Here is a 27,819-nt window from a genome sequence, read left to right on the forward strand (position 1 = left end):
ACGACGTCAGTGAAGTCAGCTGATCATCACTGGCAGCAAGGAGAAAAAATGTCGCTGAAAATCTATCGGAGGATGGAGAGTTTATTCACCGTTGTTTTTACCTTCTGTTTCATTGTCACGGCAGGTGAGACGTGTGGAATGCTAAATTCTAGTAATTGACGAAGGTTACTTTAACCAACGTTACATGTTCTGCTGACATGTTACCCGGTTAGCATGGGTCGTGAGTGACTGTTTGAAATGACAGGTTAGCTAACGTTAGCTACTAGCATCGCGTTTAGACCAAATGCATGGAGGACCCCAGTTTGTGCTTAAACCCAACGTTGACTTGTTGTTAGTCCTTTGACATTATATCCCAGCTTTAACAATTTTCTTCAAGGATACACGGTGAAGATGTCAATTAAAGCAAGCTGTGTCATTTGCAATCAGCCACTGACTGTTTGGAGGTTATTGGCCTCTAAATTGGTTGGAAACGCACCTGCATTTTGAACCTGTCAGAAACGGTGCTCAGCTAGCTAGCATTAGCTTCTGGTACACACACAAGGGTGACATATATCATGTGACATGCATCACATTCTGCCAGTTCCTCTTCGCGTATAATTTAGTCCTGATCTCTCCGTCATCACGAGATCCTTTATTCTTAACCCACTGGTTGACCAGTTCTGTTTTTATCGACTGTAAACTAGCTGCTGGTTTATAATTAACAAGTTAGTGGGAGTGGATTGTAACACCATACTGATGGTTGACATGACACTAGTGCCTTCTCTCTCCACAGAGGTGTTTACTCTCTATGGCAGAGCAGTCACTTGTCAGTGATTGAAATGATCCAGGAACACATGATGACTGCATGAGGCACAAACCTTAATCTACATGTTATTGGTGCAGTTGATTACACGATTGATTGATTGATTGATTGATTGATTGATTGATTGATTGATTGATTGAAAACTTTATTAACAGATTGCAGAATGGGTACAGTACTGTACAGCTCAATACATACAATTGTTAAGGGGATGCAGACCAGAGAAAGACTTTCGTCTTGTTTCCATCAGGGTCCCCCATTTTCAATTCATCATAACATATATGACACACATGACATACAGATAGACAGTACTGCTACATCTATACATTTATGACATACCAGATTTACAGTACTGTTTGTGATACAAAAAGAGTCCAGAAAAGAGAGTATATACATTTGACGTAGAAACTGTACATTGGATACAAGTTAACTGTACATGATTACATATCGTGTATGTCACAAATCTAACAGTACTGCATATCTGTATGTCATGTATGTCATAAATGTCATGATTAGTTTAGAGTAGATGATTAGATTCGATTTTTATATCTGAATATTGTGTGTCATTATGAGTTGAAAATGGAGGACCCTGATGTAAACAAGACGAAAGTCTTTCTCTGGTCTGCAACCCCTTAACAATTGTGTGTATTGTTGAGCTGTACTGTACTACTGTACCCATTCTGCAATCTGTTCATTACAGTTTTCAATCAATCAAACTGAGTGATATAGCCCAAATAGATTTAGCAATGTGGGCCGTTTGAAACAACTGACCTTTATATATATCCCATACTTCTGCTTATTTTAAAATGAGACGCCTGACTCATTGAATGGCATTGTCCAGATTAGATTCTATGTACTTTATTCATCCCAGGGGGACGAATATGTACAACAGTTTTATATACAGAGTAAGTAACTAAGTTAAAGGTGCTGTAAGTGGTATTTATTTGTTAAAATAAGTGGTCTACATGTTAAAATAATAGCTCTACATACCGACAGCCATCACTGGTATAGTGTTTGGCAGGGGAGGAAACTAACTTTTTGGCTTACCAGCCAACTGGCGAGTATCTGATTTTTTTTACCAGCCAAACAGATTTTTTACCAGACAAAAAAAATCGCTAATTGTGATAATTACTTCTTTGTATGTCAAGCCGCGTCAATGTTGTGTATGCATCTGGGTAGGCACACTGTGCCTTTAAGACAGCACGGTGGTCTTACGACAGTGCTGTGAAGTACCGTCAAGTGTTGTGGTAACGTCAGTTGGGTTTGGTGTGCTGTTGACGTTGTGCACACTGCACTGGTTGAGCTAGCCCCTTTCGTGACTGCGATGTGCAAGCCAGGGGCTTTTGAGCATGAAATAAAATGTTTAACCTTACGTCGTAGTCCGGTGCTTTTTTGGAAACATTATAGTCATAACAGATATACACCTAGCTGGCTCCTTTGAGCACACGGGGCTAACGTTAGCTAAAACGCTAACTAGAAGCTAACCACTGTATACAGTTCCAGTAGACAACATTACACCTCTGTGATTTAAATGTGTCCTTAGTAACTTATACTCGATGGTTGTACTAGGGTTGGATGCAGTTCCCCGTTGGTCAGTCTGTCTGTTTTCCATATTCTGCTTAGGGATGCCCCGATCGATCGGCCACCGATCGTTATCGGCCGATAATCAGTATAAATATGCGATCGGTGATCGGTGAATGCTTTATTTTCGCCGATCGTCAAAACAGATCTCACTCGCTGAGTTCTGTCTCAGACACCGGGAGCTGCACACAGTGCTGCGCGTCTGCTCCTCCTCCAGCTCCTCCCGCACGCATGTAAACACGGGTCTAGTCTAGTCTAGTGGGACGGGACCTCCATGAGCTAACGTTAGCTACCGTTACAAAATGACCCAGTCAACTATTCACTTTTAGTTTAATACATGATGAGGCATTGTCTAATTGAACGGTATCTAGCCGGCTAGCTACTGATAGCTCCTGATATCAACAAATGCTCCAGCAATAGTCTAGTTATCTAGTACTAGTGTATGATACCTCTGTTAGCTCACGTTAGCTTAGCTCACTGTTCAAAACGAAATGTCCCATTCAACTAAATAGTTCACTGAGGCGTTGTCTTAACGTTATATTTCCGGCTAGCAGTAGCTACAGACAGCTCCTGATATCAATGTCTTATAACACTCATTCAATGCATATTCGAAGCCCGGCTTGCGTCGCAGTCACTAACGGGGATAGCTGAGGGAGTAGGGTATATCTGCAGAGCCTAGGGTAAATCTGCAGAGCCGAATGTGATTTGATCAAAGCAGAGTATACACACAGACAGTGGAGATAGCGAGCATTTTGACTTGTTGCGTGGTGGCGTTGTCTCGCAGATAATACAACTACAAGTACAAGTCTAATTATATAATATATATATTTTATAAAAAAAATATATATATATATATAATTTTTTTTTTTTATTAATCAAAAACGATCGGTATCGGATCGGTATCGGCCGATATGGCTCAAGACGATCGGTGATCGGTATCGGTGGCAAAAAACGTGATCGGGGCATCCCTAATTCTGCTGTGTTTAACGTTATCTGTTTTCGAGTGCTCCTGATGGCTAGCCTAGTAGTACCGCGGGACTTTTATTATTATATGTCCGCGGGTTGGCCAGTACTGCGCAAACGTTTATTAAACATTATATGTTCGCGGGTGGTCTTGTGCAGTGCTCTCGTGGCACTGTCAACTAGGGGTGGACGGTATAAACGGTATACGGTATAAACGGTATGAATTTGCTCTACGGTATGGATTTTGCCTATACCGTGTAACCGGTAGTGCAGCTCTAAAATAGCAATGACGTCATGTAACCACAGCGCGACTATTTCACTCGCATTTGCCCCTAAAAATAGATAGAATTAGTCATAGATAATAGATATGTGCGAACTGGAAAAAGTTATTTAGGAGGCTTCGCGCAGTGGGCGTGCCAGCCCCTCCCGCACGCATGTAAACACGGGTCTACTAGTAGTAGTGGGACGGGACGTCTCCCTGAGCTAACGTTAGCTTAGCTACCGTTACAAAATGACCCAGTCAACTATTCACTTTTAGTTTAATACATGATGAGGCATTGTCTAACCGAACGGTATCTAGTCGGCCAGCTACCGATAGCTCCTGACATCAACAAACGCTCCATCAAGTCTAGTAGAGAGTAGACGTGTATGATAGCTCCGTTAGCCGTTAGCTCACGTTAACACAAGTTAGTTCACCGTTCAAAACGAAATGTCCCATTGAACTAAATAATTCACTGAGGCGTTGTATTAACGTTATATATCCGGCTAGCAGTAGCTACAGATAGCTCCTGATATCAATGTCTTATAACACTGATTCGATGCGTATTCGAGCTGAGGGCTTGTGAATGTGATTTAACGTTATACCAATACTAGGGCCCAGCTGCAGCGCCGGTGAATCCTGGCCGTAGCTCGAGGCTACTCGAGTATAGGTCCAGCTGCAGCTCCGGAGAATCCTGGCCGTAGCTAGAGGCTACTAATGTACACACAGACAGTGGAGCTTGTTGCGTGGTGGCGATGTCTCGCAGATAATACAAGTACAAGTCTAATTATATAATATATATATTTTATATAAAAAAAAAAAAAAATTATATAAAATTAAAAAAAAAATTTAATCAAAAACGATGATACCGTGATATATACCGTTACCGTCTATGCTTCAAATTATACCGTGATATAAATTTTAGACCATACCGTCCACCCCTACTGTCAACTAAAGCGAACACTCAGAAGACGCGCACCGTTTGCCAGTGCAGTGATTGCAGAATGTTTTATTTTGTATACTCGCCAGACTGGCGAGTGCTCTTCATGAATCACTCGCCAAACGTAAAAAAGACTCGCATTTGGCGAATAAAGTGGCCTAATTTCCTCCCCTGGTGTTTGGTCAGTAACATGGGTCTCCCAGTCCCTCCGCTCTGCAGTAAACAGAAAATACAATATCCAATCAGGAGAGAGAACTTGACACTGAAAGAAAAAAACAAAATAAGAAATAAAAACCAGTTTTAAGCAAATATGTGAGGTAAAATAATCTGCCAGTGCAGTACAAAAAAAACCTGGCTTGGCAAGATTTCTTGAAATAAGTACAATATCTAGGGTTCTCTCTCCTGATTGGATAAAGTGAAATGGGATACCAGACAAATAAATTACTGTTTACTGCACAGACCCATCTTACTGACCAAACCCTATATAGCAGTGATGGCTGTCAGACTGTAGAGCTATCTAACACTTATTTGGGGGGGGGGGGGGGGGGGGAATACCACTTGCATCGCATTTAATCAGTGTATGTGTATGGAATAATCAAGTACCATATGTATGAAATACATGTGCAAATAGTTGTTTCAGTAGTCTTATTAAAAAATCGGAATATGTGCATTATAGTATCACAGCTGTGTGTACATAATACAAAGTACAGATACATGTCAGATCTCGGCACCCCCCTGGTTGGCTGGTGTGGAGAGAGGCATTATAGTGGCACAGGGCACAAAGGAGCACTTGAAGCACTCCTTGGCAGCACCTCGGAGGGTCAGGGCTGTGACTAAAGATGGCTAAGAGCTGTGTCAGCTCCTCATGGGTTGGGTGTAGGGCTGGGCGATATGACGATATTATATAAATATCGGGTACAGTTCATTAACGATACACTTTTTTAACGTATCGTGGATATCGTGATGTTTTGCCCAAGAGGATTGTGTCGCGTCAATCTGGTCCACCCCGTTCAAACTTTTGAACAACGCCGCTCCCACACACACACTACTGCATCAAAGTTAGTACTTGTTATGATTAACAAAGGCATTCGTTTTGTGGCATCAACATTATATAGTTACACGTTATATAGTTACACATCAGCGTATTTACCCAAACATAGCAACGTCCGATGACGACATAGATAGCAAGCGTTACTGTTCATATCTCAGTCCGTGCCGAGTTGTGCGTGCCCATTCTGCGGTCTGTTAATAAAGTTTTCAATCAGACGGATGTATTGAAAGGCTTTTATTATAACATGTGTTGCAGTAAAATCATTATGCCTCGTTGTCATGCTGCGGTGCGCTAGTAATCACTCGTCGGCTGCGGTGAGCTGTTGTTGTTGTCGTTGAGCTGAGCTCTCGTTAAAATCAAGGAGGGCATTCAGGAAGTAAAAAAAAGAATAGCGCTGCTTGCCGATTGGTGCTAAGAACAGCAGGGCGGGTACAAGCGGTGTGACGTAATTGGCAGACTCGACTGTCAATCAAAATTATTCTGTTGCCGGCTGAATGATTGAATGAATGAACGTTATTAACGATTGCAGAATGGGTACAATACAGTACAGCTCAATACAACAACAGTGGACTGACTGGAGGATGAAGACCAGAAAAAGACTTTCGGCTTTTTTACATAAGGGTCCTCCATTTTCAATTCATCAAAACATTTAGAGACATACAAATATACAGTAGTTTCATAAAAATGCTAAAATCCTATTGATTGATTGATTGATTTAAAACTTTATTAACATATTGCAGAATGGGTACAGTACAGCTCAATACATACAATTGTTAAGGGGATGCAGACCAGCGAAAGACTTTCGTCTTGTTTACATCAGGGTCCCCCATTTTCAATTCATCATATTTCATATCTAAATCATATAATATCTCATTGCTAAATATATGCAATATATAATCTAATAATCCAATAATCTAAATCTAATATATAATATAAAAATGCTAAATGCATGGGTATTTTATTTTGTCTTTAATGTTAGCTTGCAAACTCAAATACTGTCTTGGTAAGCCTCATAATGAATTGTTTGGGGAAAAAAAGAAAAACATCGTGATGCGTATCGTGTATCGCCGAAAGGTCAGAAAATATCGTGATATCATATTTAGGCCATATCGCCCAGCCCTAGTTGGGTGACGCATCGTTTTAAATGTTAATAGCATCTTATCAATAGATTTACAAAGGAAGGAATCAACATTTAAAGCAAGTGCAGCATGCATCAGCCTGGATATACCTTCAGCTTTTGCTAAAGGGGCACGCTAACATTATAGGAAATGTGCTTACCGTGTTCTCCAAGAAGATTGGATACCAATTTCCTCTGTGCGTTCAGTAGAAAGCTATCTGGCTGCAAGCTAGCCTAGCTTAGCACAAACGAATGGAAGCAGATGGGGACCACTAGCCTAGCTGTTGGCCAACAACACCTCTCCTGGAGTTTTAAGCTTGGCTAGTGGTCCATATCCGCTACAGTCTAATAGTTCCCACTGACTATCGATTAGCAATTTTGTGAGTTTTGCCCAACCCACTACAAGACATCACGGTCGCACTGCTTTTGCATCTAAGTGTTTATGACCTGAACACACATTTCCCCCAGGGGTCCACGGGGACAGCCTGACGGTGTTGCAGGCTCCAGATTGTGTGTCCTTCCAGAAGGGAGACTGGCCCATCTCTGGAGAGAAGATCCCTGACCTTGTGGCTCTAACCATGGGCTTCTCTGTTCAGGAGGTACTGTATCCATAAATCAAATCTGCTGTTCAGTCATTTTTGTGTTAGATGTGCATTTTTTTTTTTTTTTACATGGACAGTATGTATTATTCCTGTCTGGATATTGAAAAGCACTTGACACTTGACAGTGACATTTCAGAGTAAATATATACATTAATACGATCTAAGAAATGACAAATGAGGAACATCGAATGTTATGAGAGAGAAGACTGTAAACCACAAGACAGTCAGACAATCCGTAGCACGGATAAGTACAGGACAAATCATATTTAGAAGTAGCATGCAAAATGCATCGGAGCAGTGCTAATGTGACTTGAAAAGGTATGCAGTCGGTACGGTAGTAATTATTTTGCACAACCCTTTCTGTGGTGGTGCTGAACCAAACTGCAAAACACGGATATCTCAGTCAAGAAAAAGAAATCTCACAACTCCTTTTAATCCCCCCCAAATCATTTATTTGACTATTTACAGTCAAATTTTGATCCCAGCTGAAGACTAACTGGGATAGAAACATTGTCAATAGTCTAATATTAAACGTTTTTTAGAGTGTTATAAAGCAGTTGCAAGCCCTGTTTTTCCTTGACTTTAAGTTGAAATGGCATGCATGAATAAAAAATGAATGATGCTGCAAAGATTTGTAGACAGTGGTGCTATTTATCCCTACTACTTGTTATTGATATACCTACTTGATACTGTGTAGGCACAGTGGTATTTATCCCTAACATTACCTATTATTATTATTATTATTATTATTATTATTATTATTATTATTATTATTATAGATAGACCTACCTAATACTGTAGACACAGTGCTATTTATTAGTGGTGGGGGAAAATATCGATATAGTATTGCAATACTTTGCGTGACGATACTGTATCGATACAAGGACGCCAAGTATTGATATTTTATTAGCGATATTATTATTCTTTTTTTGTATAAGGAAGTTGCATTGTTCATTTCAATACCTGTAATAGTACAGTAGTCCACACACACGTGTGCATTCAGTTAAGTTGGAATATGACTGTAATACAAACAGTTCAGTTTGTCAGGTACATGCAACACATATTACAGTGTTGACATGTCTGCTTGAGAAAATCCCATTTGCTGCAATAAAAAATGTTGAAGTGAGATGAACGGACTGAACACTTTATTTTATTACATAAAACATGTTGACAAAGTTTTACTTTGCAGTTGAAAAAAGGTAATAAATCCCAATATTAATATCGCATTACTCAGCATATCGCAATATATTTTGAATCGCAATACTATCGTATCGTGAGGCCTCTGGTGATTCCCACCCCTACTATTTATCCATTATGTATTATTGAGCGTTTCATTAGGGTGTTTTTGTGTGCAGGATCTGTCCTGGCCAGGTCTCCAGGCCGGTCCCTTGTTCCAGCGTCCCAGGGCTAATGTACTGGTGGTGGTGAGGGGGGTTGACAGCCTTGCCCTGCCACAGAGTGTGGTCTCATACCCCATGGAAAATGTAAGTGTGACCAGGCTTTGAACCTCTGGTGATTGGATAACAACATACTGAAATTACCTGAGATGGGCTTAACAACATTTTAATACATGACACGATGGCATGTGGGTAATAAAAAAAAAAAAAAATCTCGTAATGTAAAATGTGTGGATGCATAATAGTATACTGGATATGACTGTAAGGACTAGGATGTGATTGGATTGTTGTCCTTCCAGCCCGTGCCGTTCACCTTGGACAGTGTGGCGGAGACGGTCCACTCTCTCTTTGCCGAGGACACCCCTGTGGTGCTGCAGCTGGCCCCTAGCGAGGAGGTAAGTCAATATCCCTGTAAAACTGGATTGTATTAATTTGTGAAGTTGACTGTTTTTTAGTGTGTATCTATAATGGTTTGTCATCTCTGCTCCGGTTCCTTCCAGAGGCTGTACATGTTGGGCAAGGCCAACGCTGTGTTCGAGGACCTGCCGGTCACCCTGCAGCAGATCCGCGCTCGCCTGTCCCAAGACGGCTCTGTGCTCTCCTCCCTGCCCCTCAACTCGCTCAGCCGCAACGCAGAGGTCAGCTCCCTACAGCACGGTCATATACAGTACAATATAAACTAGAGTGGTGGCGGCTGGGTGGCGCAGCGGACATTGCGCTCATCACCAACGCAAGAGACACCAGGTTCAAATCCGGCTGTCTGCATTGCCTCCGGCTTGGGCCGGCCGTCATACTGGCTTAGACCTATCTCAAACCCTGCCCTCTTTTCTTGATCCTCCAATCACAACTGTCGCTTACCTCGGACAAACTTTCCGAGGTAAGCGACAGTTGTGATTGGAGGATCAAGAAAAGAGGGCAGGGTTTGAGATGGGTCCATTGGCAGAGTCAGCGAGTGGAAGTCGATGGGTGGTAATCTGGATGTTGTGGACAGCGACTCCTACAGGTCGGTTGGGGGACGCCTGCACAGCAGAGACAGGAAATAGCGGGGGTAGTGTGAGCCTTCCACACATTACACCTCGCCAATGAGAGGACGCGCTGGCAGGTGAAAAGATGTGACAGGCTGCCTCCTCGTGTACCGGAGGGGACACGTGATGCAAAGCTTCTATCCTCCCTACGACCAACCTGTGGGGGGCATATGCAAGCAACGTTCAAGACAGGGCGGTAGAATTGGAAACAGCGAAATTGGGATGGGAGAAAAATAGAAAATAAGGAGAAAAAGTGGATCAAAAAAATATATATAAACTAGAGTGGCAGTCTGAAATGCAACACTCAACGCTACAGCACACGTCGACCTGTAAACCTCGGCATTTAAAAAGAGGACTTAAAAACATTTCTTTTTAACACTTTGATTGCCTAAGGCTAAATTCATGATATACCATAGGTTGCCAGCTCTATTTGTCTATGGAGAAATTCCCCTTCTTTGCAGGGCTATAACTTTTTAAATTCTATTGCTAAATTGCCATTATTAGGGCCCATTCAATGTCCTATATGTATTGTTCAGGGTGTATGAACGTTAAACTTTTTCATTCACATATTCATACTAAAATATGATCTAAAGTATAAGTATGTTTTCATCTCTTTCTGCAGCTTTCTCCAGAACGTGATTTATAGCCCCAAATGCATTATATTGATGATCAAATACAGTTTGATAGCAATCGGCGCGATATAAAAAAATCCAACTGGACGGACTTCTGGAAGTTACTACACATCATCTGATGTTGACCGGATGGGCGAGGGGGCGTTTATAATTCCGTGGGCAGTGTTATACCATTCATCTAATGTGGGTCAAATGTTCATCAGATCAGTTAGTATAGAAGACATTGAAAAATAACGCTGAATCCAGCGTTTCCGTTAGCCGGTAATTACCGGTATTTGACCGGCAAAATATGTTGAAGTCCGAATATTTAAATCTCTCCGGTCTTAATGTCCGGTGAAAATAATTCCTCTAAGCACAATTTTATTATTTGAATTGTATTAAAATCGGCTAAAATTAAATAGCCTATGCGATGAACGAAACAATAATTCCATTTTCAGTTTAATTGTTGCTTCACTCTGATAGGATGGCGCCGCTCAGATGTGAAACTTATTTTTCTTTTTTTTTGAGCCTGCACGCTCTGGCCACCATAATGACAAACGGGTATACGAGGAAGAGAGAGAGATGGCGAAACAAGCTAAGATTAGTAAATATTTCATGAAACCAAGCACAAGCAGGTCTAATAATGACAACGAAGATGAGTCTTCTGACCTTGAAGTCACAGAGACCGCTGACGCTGATGCCGTGGTGGCTCCCGCGGAAAAGAAACAAATGTCGAGCGTACTTTTACTATTAATTTATTGATTGAACCACAAAGAGCATCCCCAGTCTGCTGCTACCGTTGCGAGCCTCGCCTGTTCCAATGGGGATCTATTAAAGTCGAACCAGCAACTAAAGTCGCTGTTCTCGCAGCCGTCGCAGGTACAAAACGGATAGGCACAACGAGAGACGGGGTGAGTGATTGTTGACATTTTTAATCATATGCAACTGTTGGTTGACTGCCGTGTCACATAGTAATGCATATTATTGATTATAACTAAATGTAGGCTATAACCTATAATGAAATTAACAAATAAGTTACACGCATGTGGCTCGTCCTCTCTGCATGTGGCGACGAGCTAGCAAACGAGGCAATGTGATGATCAACTACAGTTTGCTGTGTGTGAAGTTGAACATTATGATATGTGTGACGTGTCTGATACAACGAGGTGAAGCGATGTCTACTCGAGATTCATTTGGGGGTGCGTGTGACAGAGCTGCTGCAGCGCAAGCCTGCGGGGCGGGAGCTTGATGCTGGTAGCGTATCGCACTAACTTGAGAGGCGAGAGATAGTAATTTGATTCTGCAAATCAATTTCTCATTCTTCGCTTGATGTAATTAATACACATGTCCAATTATAACGGAATTCGTTAGCTCATAAAAATGTGATTATAATAGACTGCTGTTTAAAACTCTGACCGGAATATCTCGAATATGTCCGGTGATAGAAATCTTGCAGGACACCCAGACCGGCACGAATATGTTCTAACGGAAACGCTGGCTGAATCTTACCGTATCTTCCTCGCGCCGTTGGGCGATGAGCGTGGAGTATACATTTTCCTATTATGGGATGTTGGAATACCCGGTCCATTTCCAGGTTGTATAATGGTATATACGTCCAAATCATGTTGTTTATCGAGTTATTGGCAACGGATCGCTATGTATTGTGACGAGCTAGAGTGCCGGGACCTTTACCGAGTGCCCGGAAGTAATATGGGAGAACAGCACATCGTCCAAGTAACTTCCTGTTAGGCGATTGCGCCGATCGGCCACCAGATGGCGCTCTTGAACCGCTAGAGGGTTCAGTGGGGCTTTTTGGTGGGTCTCAGGCCAGCGGATAGGAAATATGAATCCGATCACAGATTTTTGAAATATTGATATCAAAGACGAGTTACGGCGTCTTCGGCAACTTGAGCATGGCGGGGAAGGACGCCTAAACACGTCTTCCGGCAGTTAAAGTGTTAACAAGGCATTTGCCTAAATGGACCTACTGATGCCTTGTGTGTTTTAAAAAAACGTGATATTTTCTTTTTTAGCTGTCTAGTGCTGACTTTGATCTGAATGTTTCTTTCATGTCATTGGTTGTTTTATTCATTTTTATTTTATCTATCTCCTTTCATGTAGCACTTTTGAGATTTGTTACATATAAAGTGCGTTACAAATAAAATAATATTGCTGGGCTTGCAAAGCAGACTGTCACTTTCTTTGTACATAGGTGTGAGACCAAATATACAAATTATAGGGAAACATTAACTGCATATTCTGTATACCTTCATACTTGACATACATCAAATAAACCAACCAATCTCACAATAGTTTGCCTAATCTTCCAAGCTTTAGAAATAAAACCAGCCCATAATAACACATATCATAATATTAGTCACTCTTCTATTGGTACGAGAACTCGGGGTGTAGCCATAGTCGTTAAACGTAAGTTGAATATTGAATTAAAGGGAGTATGGTCTTATATAGAAGGTCGGATAGCTAAGATTGTACACAAGAACAGGAAAATAGCGTTGGTAGCGGTATACGCCCCAAATTTGTACGAAGAGGGTTTCTTCACTACACTAACCAATGCAATGTTAGACATTCCCGATTACTCATTTATAATAGGTGTGGATTTTAATGCCATTTGGAATCCAAGGATGGACAAATCTTACCTCGCCTTTTCCAGCGAACAAAAGAATTCATCTAATGCATTAAAGGATTGGTCGAAGATTACAGGTGTAAATGACTTATGGCGATCACTTAATCCCACGACCCGAAAGTACTCTTGTCGATCTGCGAGACATAACACATTATCCAGAATAGATTATGTCTTTGCATCCCCGAGACTATTTGATAATTATGAAGTGGAAATGATACCCAACGCACTATCAGATCACTGTTATTTACTCCTAAAAGGAACATTTGGTATACTATCTTCCCGAGCCCCAAGATGGCGATTTAACTCGATGCTGCTTAATAACAAGGAATACATTACACAACTCAAAGAAGCTCTTATAGTATTCATACGGGAGAATGCAAACTCGGTGCAAGACCCCAGAATAATATGGATGTCGGTAAAGGGAATGATCAAAGATTTCACTGATAGCTTTTCCTCAAATGCGCAAGAATCAATTCACAAAACTGGCTGAGCTGGAAACGCTTTACTCAACGTTATTTAATTCTTTAAAATACAACAACTCAACTCGACTAGAAAATCAAGTTAAGGTACTAAAAAAAGAGATCAATGCCATATACAGACAACAATCGGAAATACAAATACGTAGCACAAGACAACAGCAGTACTCCCAAGGTTCTAAACCTAGTCACCTATTAGCCATGCGATTAAGAATTAATGCAACATTTGCAGATATAACTACCATTAGAGCACAACAAGTACTTGAAACAGACCCTGAAAAAATAAATGATACATTCAAAGAATTCTACTCCGACTTATATAAATCAGAAACGACCTTCGATCAAAACAAAATGGACACATATCTTAATCAAATTATTCTCCCTAAACTTTCAGAGGATGACGCTAAACAGTTAGAAACACCGATCACACTAGTTGAACTTAGGGAGGCCATATCTGAAATGCAAAGTGGTAGGGCTCCTGGAAGAGACGGTATCCCACCAGAAATGTACCTCTCTTGTTGGGACATAATTGGACCCTTATTACTAAATATGATTTTATACTCAGTTAAGGAGGGGAACTTCCATAAGAATGACAATATTGCACTCATAACAGTCCTCCTTAAAAAAGACAAAGACCCCACCGAGTGCGGTAGTTATAGACCTTTAAGCCTCCTCGGAACCGATATCAAACTGTACTCTAAAGTATTAGCCATCAGACTACAAAAGCATATGACATCTTTAATTCACCCGGACCAAACTGGATTCATAAGAGGTCGCTTGATCACCGATAACAAGACGATTACTACACGTACTAGATGCCAATAAGGAAGACAACACACCTAAGGCGATACTGTCCCTGGATGCAATGAAAGCTTTTGACAGGTTGGAATGGTCGTATCTATGGGCAGTATTAGAAAGGATGGGGTTAGGAAAAGGATTCATCGATATGATTAAAGTATTATACAAAGACCCATCGGCCATGATTACAACAGGTACAATCATCTCCAAAATCTTTCCGGTATCACGCTCAGCCAGACAGGGTTGCCCTCTTAGTCCCGGACTATTCGATCTATCATTAGAGCCTTTAGCACAATATATAAGACAATCCCAATCCATGGAACCAATCATAATCAAGGGCACACAACACAAAATTAGTTTATATGCGGACGACGTAATACTGTTCATGCAAAACCCCAACACAGCATTGCCTCATCTTCTCAAGCTCATTGAGGACTTTGGAGATCTATCGGGATTTAGGATAAATTGGCCGAAGTCGGCCTTCCTCCCACTTAACGCCCCTGCAAAAAGAAACATAACCCTCCCAAAAGAGATACAGATGGTAAAACAATTTAGATGTTTGGGAGTTGAGATATTCCCCACCATAAGCCAAACGGTGAAGCACAATTACATAAAAATCCAAAACAAAATCAAATACGACCTTGTCAGGTGGTCGAAACTTAAAAACTCATTACAGGCACGTATATCAATAATCAAGATGGACGTCCTACCTAGAATCAATTTCTTCAGTTCAATGCTACCGTTACCCCCTCCAAAGGGTTACTGGAAAGAATTACACTCCTCCACATACAAATTTATTTGGAATAACAAACCACCACGTATAAAAAGATCCACCGCACAGAGAAACAAAGCAGACGGAGGTATGGCATTTCCAGATTTCTACCACTACTTTAAGGCGTACAATTTAAGACCACTAACAACATGGTTTGATCCCCAAGCATTAGTATCCTGGAGAAATTTAGAAGAAAATATAGTAGCTCCACATAAGCTGAAGGGCATAGTATACACCAAATTACCAATTAAGCAATGCGAACGGAAATTTGGCCCCATAATTACTCATGCGATCCGGATATGGCGCGAAACACAAAAAAAATATTCGACCCTACATAAATGGCATAATCATACTCCCTTATTCAATAACAATGCACTCTGGATAGAAAAACAACCTATAAGATTCCCTAGATGGGAAAAGCAAGGCATACACTCATTAGGAGACGTCTTCAATAAACAGGGTTTTTGTAGTTTAAATGAAATACGCAAAAAAATTTATCTCGCCAAGTCCACATATTACTTTTACGCACAGTTATTGGCATGTTTGAAGGCTCACGGTGTTCCATTAAATATACCAATTGTACACCACAGATACCACAAATTCTTCTTCTAAAACAGAGAATTAAAAGTACTCCTGTAGTCTCGCGAGAGGTGCAGAAATGGGATTTGACGTCAGAGGAGACGCTCCGGTCTGTGTTTCACTGCACAGACTGGAATGTGTTCCGCGACACAGATAACATTAATGTCTACACGGAAACAGTGCTGGACTATGTTTGTACTAGGGTGGAAGAAACAATCCCCACTACCAAAATGAGAGTTTACCCAAATCAAAAACCCTGGGTAGACAAATCCGTCCGTGAAGCTCTGAGAGAGCGCACCAAAGCATACAACGACGGCCTAGTGGCAGGCAACATGAATGACCACAAGGTGGCGCGATACAACGTAAGGAGGACAGTGTCAGAGGCCAAACGGCGCTACAGGGATAAAATTGAACTCCAGTTTGAACAAGCTGACTCTAGAGCTATGTGGCAGGGGCTCAAAACGATGACAGACTACAAAGGCGCCTCCCTCAAACTGAACAGTGACATCTCCTTAGCAAATGACCTCAATACCTTCTATGCGAGGTTTGATGCTGGTAATAACAACACCAGCTCACAAGCCACGGCAATGGGGGGGGGGTCGGCTGCTGATGGAGGCGCAGTGTTCAGGGTAACAGAGCATGAGGTGAGGCGGACCTTTAAAAAAGTGAATATCAGGAAGGCAGCAGGTCCGGACGGCATCCCCGGCCGCGTCCTAAAAGTCTGTGCCGACCAACTGGCCCTAGTATTCACTGACATATTTAACCTGTCCTTAGAACAGGCTGTCATCCCCACCTGCCTGAAGAAGTCCACTATTATCCCTGTACCCAAAAAATCCAAGCCTGCTTGCCTCAACGACTACCGCCCTGTAGCTCTCACCTCTATAGCCATGAAGTGCTTTGAGAAGCTAGTAAAGGGCTACATCTGCTCCTCCCTCCCCATCAACATGGACCCCCTGCAATTTGCATACCGCCCCAACAGGTCCACGGAGGACGCCATAGCCCATGTGCTGCACACAGCAGCATCACACCTGGACAAGAGGCAGGGGAACTATGTGAGAATGCTATTCATCGACTACAGCTCGGCATTCAATACCATAGTCCCCTCCATACTCATAGCCAAGCTCAGGGACCTGGGCTTGAACTATGACCTCTGCCAGTGGGTCTTGGACTTCCTGACTGGCAGACCCCAGGTGGTGAGAGCAGGCAACTGCACCTCCTCATCCATCACCCTCAACATAGGGGCCCCCCAGGGCTGTGTTCTGAGTCCCCTCCTCTACTCCCTGTACACACACGACTGTGTGGCTCAGCGGAGTAGCAATACAATCATCAAATTTGCTGACGACACAGTGGTGGTGGGCCTGATCTCTGCCAACGACGAGAGGGCCTACCTGGAAGAGGTCAAGGTCCTGGCGGGATGGTGCCAGGAAAACAGCCTCTCCCTGAACGTCAGCAAAACAAAGGAGATGATTGTGGACTTCAGGAGGTCGGGGGTCAAGGACTACAGCCCCCTCAGCATCGACGGGGCACCGGTTGAGAGAGTCAACAGCTTTAAGTACCTCGGAGCCTACATATCCGAGGACTTGACATGGACCACACACATTGACAGTGTTGTGAAGAAGGCACGACAACGCCTCTACTTCCTCAGGCGCCTAAGGAAGTTCCAAGTCAGTCAGAAGATCCTTAAGAACTTCTACTCATGTACAATAGAGAGCATCTTGACCGGCAACATCACCTCCTGGTTTGGGAATAGCACTGCACAAGACCGAAGCAGACTACAAAGAGTGACACGTTCAGCCGAACGCACAATTGGAGGGGGGCTCCCCACCCTCCAGAACATTTACAACAAGCGTTGCAAGGGCAAGGCTAAGAGAATCATTAAAGACTCCAGTCACCCGAACAACTGCCTCTTTGAACTGCTGCGGTCAGGCAAGCGATACCGGAGTCTCAAGGCGAGCACAGAAAGACTCAGAAGAAGCTTCTATCCCCAGGCCATCAGGCTGCTAAACGAACAATGAATGAACACTACACAACAACAACCACCAAACGCACATAGCACACACATCCACACGCACACACTCACTTTAAACAAACACACTGTAGCACCCACTCCACACACTTTATAGCACACACCCACTTTAAACAAACACACTGTAGCACCCACTCCCCACACTTTATATTTATTGATGAAGGATTGCACTACAACTCGTACACCTACTGTAAATTGTACCTAAAATTCTACCTCATCCCATTTCTGCTTTGCACTAGATAGTACTGTACATTAGTACACTGCATAGTATTGTATATTATATGGTAACTCAGAACATTGTACATATGTCTATACCGAACACTGTGACCTCATTTTTCTTCTTCTAAATTACATGCTATATTATGTTATTTGATACTATCTTGTCTAGCACAGTCTCTGGAGCGTAACAGTAAGAAGCATTTTGTATGAAAGTATTCTGTACTTCTGTATGACAACTATTAAAGAACTTGAACTTGAAAGAGAGACATCAAGAGCTTTTGTTTCAGATTTTTATCATCAATTACTAACGTCCTCATATGAAACCCTCCACCTAGACTCAGTCTGGAGGAGGGATATACCAGACCTGGAAAGTGATTTTGATTGGCAAGAAGCCTGGGCAAATATTCGATTCACATCAAGGAACCCGGACCATCAACAAATCAATCTTAACTATATTCACAGGACATACTTGACTCCTATAAGACTGAAAAAAATGGGTCTTATACAAGACTCCAAATGCTCCTTATGTACAAATGGGGACGAGGGGACATTTATGCACATGTACTGGGACTACCCACCAGTTAAGATATTCTGGAAAGAGGTGACCCAGCAACTATCAAACCTCTTAAATTGGAATATACCTGTACACCCCTCTGTACTACTGCTGAAGATGTTTTTCAGTGTGCAGTACATCCACAGCTAAAGAGATTGGTTTTATCGGGGTATCACAGTGGCTAAAAAGCTGATAGCATCACGATGGTTCCAACCGGAAAAAATGTGCCGAAAGGTCTGGATTATTACATATCTCGATGTGATCTATCAAGAAATATCTACAGCAAGAATTTTGGGTCTCAATGAATCCAAAATGACATTGTGGTTAGAAGTGGTGGAGAAAATAAAAGCTAGCATATAATGGTAATGTCTGGTTAGGAGCGAGGGAAAGTGGATGGAATATCCAATGGGGGGTCTGGAAGGGGGGGGTACGAGCTGGAGCATATGTGTGTAGGTTTTTAGATAACTCGTGGGAGGATCACACTACTTCCCCCAGTTCCCCCCCTCGCTGAGCAGGCGCCCCGACCGACCTGTAGGAGTCGCTGTTTACAATGACCAGGATACACACCCCGCCGGCTTCCCACCCGCTAACACTGCCAATTGGTTAGTATGGACAACCAACCAAGCCGGAGGTACCGCTGACAGCTGGATTCGATACCAGTGTCTCTGCGCTGGTAGGCAGGCGCTTAGTCCGCTGCGCTACCCAGCCGCCTCCAACTTCTAATTTTCATCAAACCAAAATACCTATTTGTATTCTGCATTCTTACAAAGGTTCATTGCCGATTATCATAAAGTAGTTTACAATAAAAAGTGTGTTTTTATTTTCGTTATCTCCCAGGTCACAGACCATATACCTTCTTCGCTTACCTGCCAACTTCTATTGCCAGGGGTACCGTACATGCCTTTAACCCTTTTAGGTCGCGGGGCTTGTTTGGACCCGTGGGCGGAGAACAAAGGGATTTAGAATGACTCATAAATGCTCTGGAAGTCGTGCTTTTCAGAAATCTGTAAAAATAGAAAAATGACAATTTCGAGTGCTTTGAGATTTACTATATATGTCTCCTTACCTGCTAAACATAATACGATTTGTAAATACGTTTAATTCTTGCTAGATGTTATGCTTGTAATTATCTGCGTTTGCCAGAGAACTACAGCGCGTCACGAAACGCACGTCACGCACGCGCGCACACACACAAGTGAAGCGTGTGCGCTGTGAATAGGTGTCAGACCCCCGCGCAGAGGTGAGAGGTATCAGAGACTCGCTACCCCCCATCCAAATTCTAAACAACAGATCGGCATCGGCTTTTCATAATATGTATGAAATATCTCTTGCAATAATATCCACGGGACACTGAGCTGCTTCGCAGAATAATGTGATGTGTGTGTGTGCGCTGAGACGCAGCGTCAAGACGAAACTTGTGTCGAGTCTGCTTCTATGTGCAACAGAAACTGCAGCATCCTCAACAGTCCTGTATACCCACGTCGCGCTAAAACATTAACTAAGTATGGCAGAGTGCGTGTGTGTATATGATCAGCCACTGGCTACTGTGCGACGAGTTTGGTGTTTTGGTCACCCGCGCTGTAGTAAACACGGTGCTTTAGTTGACAGCGCAACGATGCGCTTTGTGAAGGAAAGATGACGTCGCCTCTCTCTCTCTCTGTCTGTCTGTCTGTCTGTCTGTCTGTCTGTCTGTCTGTCTGTCTGTCTGTCTGTCTGTCTGTCTGTCTGTCTGTCTGTCTGTCTGTCTGTCTGTCTGAGAACCCAGGTTGCTTTCTAACCTATATATATCTCTCTCCCTCTATCTCTCCCTCTCTCTATCTATATCTCCCTATCTCCCTCTCTTTATCTTTATCTTTATTACGGATCCCCATTAGTCATCACCGCAGCAACAACTAGTCTTCCTGGGGTCCACACACAACAAAAACAGTACATACATACATAACATTATAGTAGCATACATTTAAAAATATATTCCAATATTCCTACATATAAAAATATAAAAATATTTCCAAATAGCATTACAGTACACAAACAGAGTATCAGATCACAGAAAATACAATAAAAGGGATTAAACTCTCAGACAGTCATTTCTTTACAGTGTAAACTACAGTATCTGTGTTTTTCTTTAATGTAAACTAATTTCTTTTTCTCTCAATGCTCTTTTCAAATTATTTTTAAAACTTATCTTACTGGTTATCTGAGTAAGATGTACTGGCAGTTTATTCCAATATGACATGGCTCTATATAACACAGTTTTCTTTGCTGCATTGGTTTTTGGTAGTAGCAGTGTGAACGTTTCCCTACAGGCATGCCTAGTATTATACTTATGTCGATCATGTGTACATGTTAGCTGTGAATACAAACAGATAGGTTCTCTTGAGATATATATATTCCTCATGAACAAGATCAGGCTGCAATCCAGTCTGTCTTCCACCTTCAACCACAACAGCTTGGTATGCATCCCCTCCACACTGTTTCTCATTGAGCAGTTCAGGGCCAGACGGGCCGCTCTGTTCTGAGTGAGCTGGATCTTATTGAGCTCTTGTCTTGAGGCATTAGACCAGACAGCTGGACAGTAGTCAAGGTGAGAAAGAACTAATGACTGTATCACTTGCTTCAATATCAGATCGGCTAGAAAATACCTACACCTTCTGATAATTGAAATACCTCTGCTCATTTTGGCAACCACATTGTTGGTGTGAGTTGACCATGAGAGTGTTCCATCAAGTGTGACACCCAACAGCTTTGCCTCTCTAACTTGCTCAATAGCTGTTCCGTCTAAAGATATACTTAGCTTCACGTCTTTTCTTATAGTATGCTTGGATCCCAATATTAGGCTCTTGGTTTTTGAGATGTTTAACTTCAGCCTGTTTTCAGACACCCAAGTGGACACTAAGTTCAAATCTCTCTCTCCATCTCTCCTCTGTATCTCCCTCTCTGAGACTACTCCCGGTCTGAGACTACTTCTGTGTGTGTGTGTAACCAAATGCATACCTACATGTATGACCTATATCTATCTAATACTTTTGGATATGAGCATTCTTTTCAATAAGTATGGAAGCCTGAACACAGAATGACACCAGTATCACTGACTACCACGGCAAGCCTATAGAAAATTATTCTATTTAATAATAATAATAATTATTATTATTATTATAAATGTCTCTCTCTCTGTTTCTTTCTTTCTTTCTTTCTTTCTTTCTTTCTTTCTTTCTTTCTTTCTTTCTTTCTTTCTTTCTTTCTTTCTTTCTTTCTTTCTTTCTTTCTTTCTTTCTTTCTTTCTTTCTCTCTCTCTCTCTCTCTCTCTCTCTCTCTCTCTCTCTCTCTCTCTCTCTCTCTCTCTCTCTCTCTCTCTTTCTCTTTCTCTTTCTCTTTCTCTTTCTCTTTCTCTTTCTCTTTCTCTCTCTCTCTCTCTCTCTCTCTCTCTCTCTCTCTCTCTCTCTCTCTCTCTCTCTCTCTCTCTCTCTCTCTCTCTCTCTCTCTCTCTCTCTTTCTATTATATTACTATTATATATCTATCTAAACCTCTGTCTATCTAGTGTGTGTATATGCATGGCATCAAATCAAAGTGTGTGTTGCCTGTATTGATCAGTCACACTATACCCCCATTCAGCTGTAATTGTTCCCTGCTGGGCCTTTGTTTCATGGTGTGAATTAGTCATTCAAATTAACATTGACATCACATTGAATTCTGGGAAGGACTGTAGTTCCCTTATCATTAGCTGAATTCACTGAATTCCCTTCAGAGGCCCCTGCTGCAAATTGGTAATGACTGTACCAGAATGTTTGATAGGACATTGATTGAAAACTATCGTCTCAAATTTGACAATTGATGGCTTATTTTGAAGGTATGAATCTGTAATTTTATATTATGTAACAAAAAAAAAGGGGGAAATTCTCAGGAGGAGGAGCTATTTAGGTTAGACTTCTAAGGGTTAAAATGTATAGTTGTGCAGGAGTTGGGTGTAACTTGGCCGCTGAACTAATCCGTCTAATGAATTGTTATGGCTGTGTGTACAGGCATGGTTTATTCTCAAAGTAATCAGTTCTACCTGACGGAGGTCTTATGAATGAAACCCTGTATTGCCAGTAATGAAGATATTATTAACCCTTTCACTGCCACACGACAGAAGGATCCGCGGAGCTAATGATGCTAATGATGGAGCATCGCCGTCGGTTGTGTGATAGTAAAGGGCTAACCTTCTGTATTGTCACAGTGAAAGGGTTAACCGGCTGTCATGTGGCAGTGAAAGGGTTAAGGAGTCCTTTTCATAATTGTATATTCACTGGGTGGTTTGTAGTGTGGCTGTACTGTCTCTTACCTCTTTCATCCTTTTGCTCTACAGGCTGATCTGCTCTTCCTGTCTGAGGTGCAGGTGCTGCATGACATCACAGCCCTGGTAAGGGATCCAAGTATAATAATAACAACAAGCAGCCATTATCCCGCGTTCAAGCTATTTCAAAATGTTTTCAGACGAGGTGCAGCAGTGCTGCAGACACGAGCATCGGTGTGTGTGTAACAGTTGTTCTCTACTGTCTAGCTGCAGAGACACAAGCACCTGTGTGTGTGTCTCTAACCGTTCTCTACTGTCTCTAGCTGCAGAGACACAAGTACCTGTTTGTGTGTGTAACAGTTGTTCTCTACCAGGCACGTGCATACATAGGGGTGAAGGGGTGCCCGGGCACCTGCCTTTTTCATTTTTCATTAGAAAGTGCCCTTTTTATGCCACCCTCTTTTTTATTTTTATTTGTTTTACTGTTGCACATATAGATATACTGCCCTGCCCTTCCAAATGAAAGATGTCACGATAGAATCTAAATATTAGGTAAAGAAAGAGAAATGCCACCCCTCTTGTAAATAATAGGTCCTTCCAGCCTGGAAGGACCTATTACGCATAGGCATAGCACGTGGGTGGGTGATGATCATGAGATTACGCATAGGCATAGCACGTGGGTGGGTGATGATCATGAGATGATTGTAAACCGCGCAGGGCCAGCAGCACAGCAGTGCACTGAACACGAAATTGATATCCAGCTGTTGTTGAGCTCACACTCGAGTCGAGACCTCTTTTTTTACAGTTACTATTTCAACTAAAACAAAGCAAGAGTACACTTCATCAGGTAAGGTATTTGCCCAACAAAATAAAATGTCGGGTTTGCAGTGCACTGTATATTTTCGTGAAACACGTCGCCAGATCACCCCTCCCCAGCCCCTCCCTGTCCGCTGCTAGTGCAGGAAAATCACGCAGCATACTCTCTCTCTCTCTCTCTCTCTCTCTCTCTCTCTCTCTCTCTCTCTCTCTCTCTCTCTCTCTCTCTCTCACTCTCCTCCTCTCTGACGGAAAACAGAATAATTTTGATTGACAGTCGAGTCTGCCAATTACGTCACACGGCTTGCACCCGCCCTGCTGTTCTTAGCACCAATCGGCAAGCGCTATTAGTTTTTGACTTCGTGAATGTCCTGTGTGGTGACAAGTTTGACAACAACAAAGCTACAGTGCTAACAATAAGCTATTTGGCTGGATGCAGTCTGGAGGACAGTGGATATAGATCAAGACAACAGTCTGTGACTGTGGGACAGTGGACATAATACTTCATCAAGCCCTCCTGACCTGGACCACGTTTCAACTAACCAAGGTAGTTAATGCGGTCTCGGTCGGTCGGTCGGTCTCTCTCTCTCTCTCTCTCTCTCTCTCTCTCTCTCTCCCGCAGCTGTTGGTCTGGAGCGCATATTGTGTTATTAAAGGGACACTATGTAGTTTTGGTGACATCTATCGGTGAAACTGAATGTACCATAGACTTGTATTAACCCCAAAAATCGGGCTTGTGCGCTATGCGCGCTCGCATTGCATTTAATAATTCATGCCTTTTTCTAATTTCGGGCACCTGCCTTTCTAAAGTCCTGTGCACGTCCCTGTTCTCTACTGTCTAGCTGCAGAGACACAAGTACCTGTTTGTGTGTCTCTAACCGTTCTCTACTGTCTCTAGCTGCAGAGACACAAGTACCTGTTTGTGTGTGTAACAGTTGTTCTCTACTGTCTAGCTGCAGAGACACAAGCACCTGGCCAAGGACCACTCCCCAGACCTCTACTCCTTGGAGCTGTCTGGCCTGGAGGAGTTGAGTCGGCGATACGGCCAAGACTCCGCCCAGTACCGTGACGCCACCGCCATCCTGGCCTCCGTCTTACAGAAGGTAAAGAGGGGATCTGTGGGTAACGGGAGTCGCTTCATTCACCTAATGGTTAAACTCAAATATCCCTGATATATATATATATATATTTTTTTTTTTTCTTTTGTATCTCTTATTGTTTACATATTTGTTCATCTGTCATCCTGTAGTTTGGCGAGGATGTGTACGGTCTCTATGGTAACAGTGCGTTGGTGGAGGTTGTCACGGTGAAGAGCTTTGAGGTCCCCCTGACCAGGAAGTCCCGTTCCATCCTGCAGTCCACGCAGATTGTAAGTCTTTTGAGTCTGATCTACTTGATCTACTGATCACATTTACTTCACCAAACTGATTAGTTTACTTTTAACTGTCATACAAAAACAAAACAAAATGCTAACAACTTGGGGGAGTTGCCAGATTGATCCGTTGTGTCTGCCCATCTAGATCTGTTTCAGTGAGGAGTATCCATTTGTTGGACAGGACTGATGCAGATTTGTATCCGTTTTTAGAGTTCAGACGGCATGAACTGACCATGAGCAGGATATGTTATGTTAGCCATGCCATGGTCTCTCTGCAAAAGCACAATTACAGACAAACAGGCAGCAATACTCTCCATCCTCTCTCTCCGTTTTGAGTGACTTATGAATCTAGCCTATTCCTTAACCTTTCACGTTGTGTTTAAACCCTGTTTTCTCCATGCTCCCAGCAGAGTAACCAGACATGTGCGTTTTCTCCACACAGAGTAACCCAGACAGCCTGTATAACCTGTGTTTTCTCCACACAGAGTAACCCAGACAGCCCGTATATCCTGTGTTTTCTCCACACAGAGTAACCCAGACAGCCCGTATATCCTGTGTTTTCTCCACACAGAGTAACCCAGACAGCCCCTATATTATAACCCCTGTTTTCTCCACACAGTGTAACCCAGACAGCCCGTATATTATAACCCCTGTTTTCTCCACACAGAGTAACCCAGACAGCCTGTATAACCCGTGTTTTCTCCACAGAGTAACCCAGACAGCCCGTATAATCTGTGTTTTCTCCACAGAGTAACCCAGACAGCCCGTATAACCCGTGTTTTCTCCACAGAGTAACCCAGACAGCCCGTATAACCTGTGTTTTCTCCACACACAGTAACCCAGACAGCCCGTATAACCCGTGTTTTTTCCACACAGTAACCCAGACAGCCTGTATAACCTGTGTTTTCTCCCTGCAGAGTAACCCAGACAGCCCGTATAACCCGTGTTTTCTCCACACACAGTAACCCAGACAGCCTGTATAACCTGTGTTTTCTCCCTGCAGAGTAACCCAGACAGCCCGTATAACCTGTGTTTTCTCCACACACAGTAACCCAGACAGCCTGTATAACCTGTGTTTTCTCCCTGCAGAGTAACCCAGACAGCCCGTATAACTTGGCCTACAAGTACAACTACAACTACGCTGTGATCTTCAACATCGTGCTGTGGCTGATGATCGTCCTGGCCCTCGCCGTCATCGCCGTCTCCTACAACCTGTGGAACATGGACCCTGGCTATGACAGCATCATATACAGGATGACCAATCAGAAGATCAGGATGGACTGAGTCCCTCCCATCGACACTCCCAACCGTCCAGTTAGATCTCCCTCTAGTGAATGTTTTTGTCGTTTTGTGTGGTCTCTTTTGTTTGGTGAGAACAAACTAGATGACGTGGGGTTGATGGGAGTAACGTTTAGGCCCAATTCCAAATCGCTCCTCTGGCCCTTAACTCTCAAAAGCACTTTGTGTGGAGTGGACTAGAGATGGAATGGTTGTAACCGATATCGCCGGCCTAACCACAGAAATGACTTGACGGCAGAAAGTGAACATCTATCCAACCACATTTTGTAGGAGCGAGGAGATGGATTGTCGTCATCAGGAGACCCAAAGCCCGGTCGTTAACCGCTCGTCTCTCCTGGACCCTGACTAGTATTTATTACAGTACGTGATCTGCAGTTTACACTGACGTAGAGGTTGATGGTTTACTGTGCTTTCTGAATTTAGATCTTCACCCGGTGCATGAAGGCCTTGCTTTGGAGGTGTTACACTGTAAAACATTTTCTTGTATAGTTCTACCCATCAGCCCCACTGATCGCATCATTCCTTATGACGTAGGTCCTCGCAAGTCACCTTTTCGTTCCCCCTTGTGATGGCGGTTTTATTTTTTATTGTGAAAATGATGGATCATTGTAACACCCTGAAAGAATGAGAACTGTGTGGCTAGAGAGTTGTGTGTGTGCGTGCGTGTGTGGTTGTCATCGTTGTGCTTCTATTGCTGTTTGAAAACTGTTTTAAGTTAAATAAAAATTCTATGTGTATATATTGAAGAAAGAAATACAACTGTATACGAAACTGCTGTGTCGATATTGTGAGAAGATGTGTGATTCTTTATGCCAGGTAGGTTGTTCCCTGCATGGATTTGAAATTGATGATACCGTGTCGAACTTTTGGATGAGAATTGGATAAGCAAAAATGAAGACCTGTAAATTGCAACATGATGCAGAATAAATTATTCCATGGATTACCCTTTATTTATTTTTCTTTTGAAATGTGTTGAGTCGTTAGTGAGCAGTGAGATGAAATTATATTCAAATGAATCTTGACTTGTAGTATGTTTCCTAGGGGGGGGGGGGGGGCAATGCCTGCACAGACTAACATCACATGAGGCAACACCAGCCATTTGCAGGGGTGGCCGAAATACAAGGTGTAATAGGAGGACACAGCTGGTGACTCACTCCTATTTATTTATTTCCCAGGGACAATGCATCTAAATAAATGCGTTGGAGTTAGCTAATGAGCCAATTTTCATCTGTAGTTTCTGCCTATATGTCTTGGTGTGGGAGGAAACCCATGCAAACATACAAAGAAAGGTCTCCCGTGACGTCTGGGTTTCAACCCAGGACCTTCTTGCTGTGAGGCAGCAGCACTAGCCACTGTTCCACCATGTCACCCCACTCACCACTTCACCTGGGAAAACTGAAAGGTTCCACTGGGTTTGGGGGATTATAATGAGAACAGCAGGTTATATTTCGTATAGCATCGCGTCCCGCTCTGAGCCATACGAGATACTTCCATCTCCTGTGATACCTAATGTATCTCCCACGAACAAAAAACACATGCACCCCACCTGTATGGGGCCCCGCCCCTTATGGTGGTACCACCCATATAACCATGACTCTGGTCATGAAACACCCTTCCTCTATTTTCGTCCCAGCGTACTGGAT

The 27,819-nt window shown here is 42.7% G+C and overlaps 1 protein-coding gene across 1 annotated transcript; it reads left to right on the forward strand.

Annotated features, from left to right (window-relative positions):
* atp6ap2 (ATPase H+ transporting accessory protein 2) lies at positions 1-27,121 on the forward strand. Its single transcript, XM_084310427.1, has 9 exons — positions 1-124; positions 7,179-7,309; positions 8,668-8,796; positions 9,009-9,104; positions 9,210-9,347; positions 22,759-22,812; positions 24,456-24,605; positions 24,752-24,871; positions 25,967-27,121. Exons 1-9 carry the CDS (start codon positions 49-51, stop codon positions 26,159-26,161), a joined length of 1,089 nt encoding a protein of 362 aa, XP_084166553.1. The 5' UTR covers positions 1-48; the 3' UTR covers positions 26,162-27,121.
* Positions 27,122-27,819: the final 698 nt, after the last annotated feature.

The sequence above is a fragment of the Notolepis coatsorum genome, assembly GCF_963971535.1.
Source record: "Notolepis coatsorum genome assembly, chromosome: 3".
In the NCBI taxonomy this organism is placed as follows: domain Eukaryota; kingdom Metazoa; phylum Chordata; class Actinopteri; order Aulopiformes; family Paralepididae; genus Notolepis; species Notolepis coatsorum.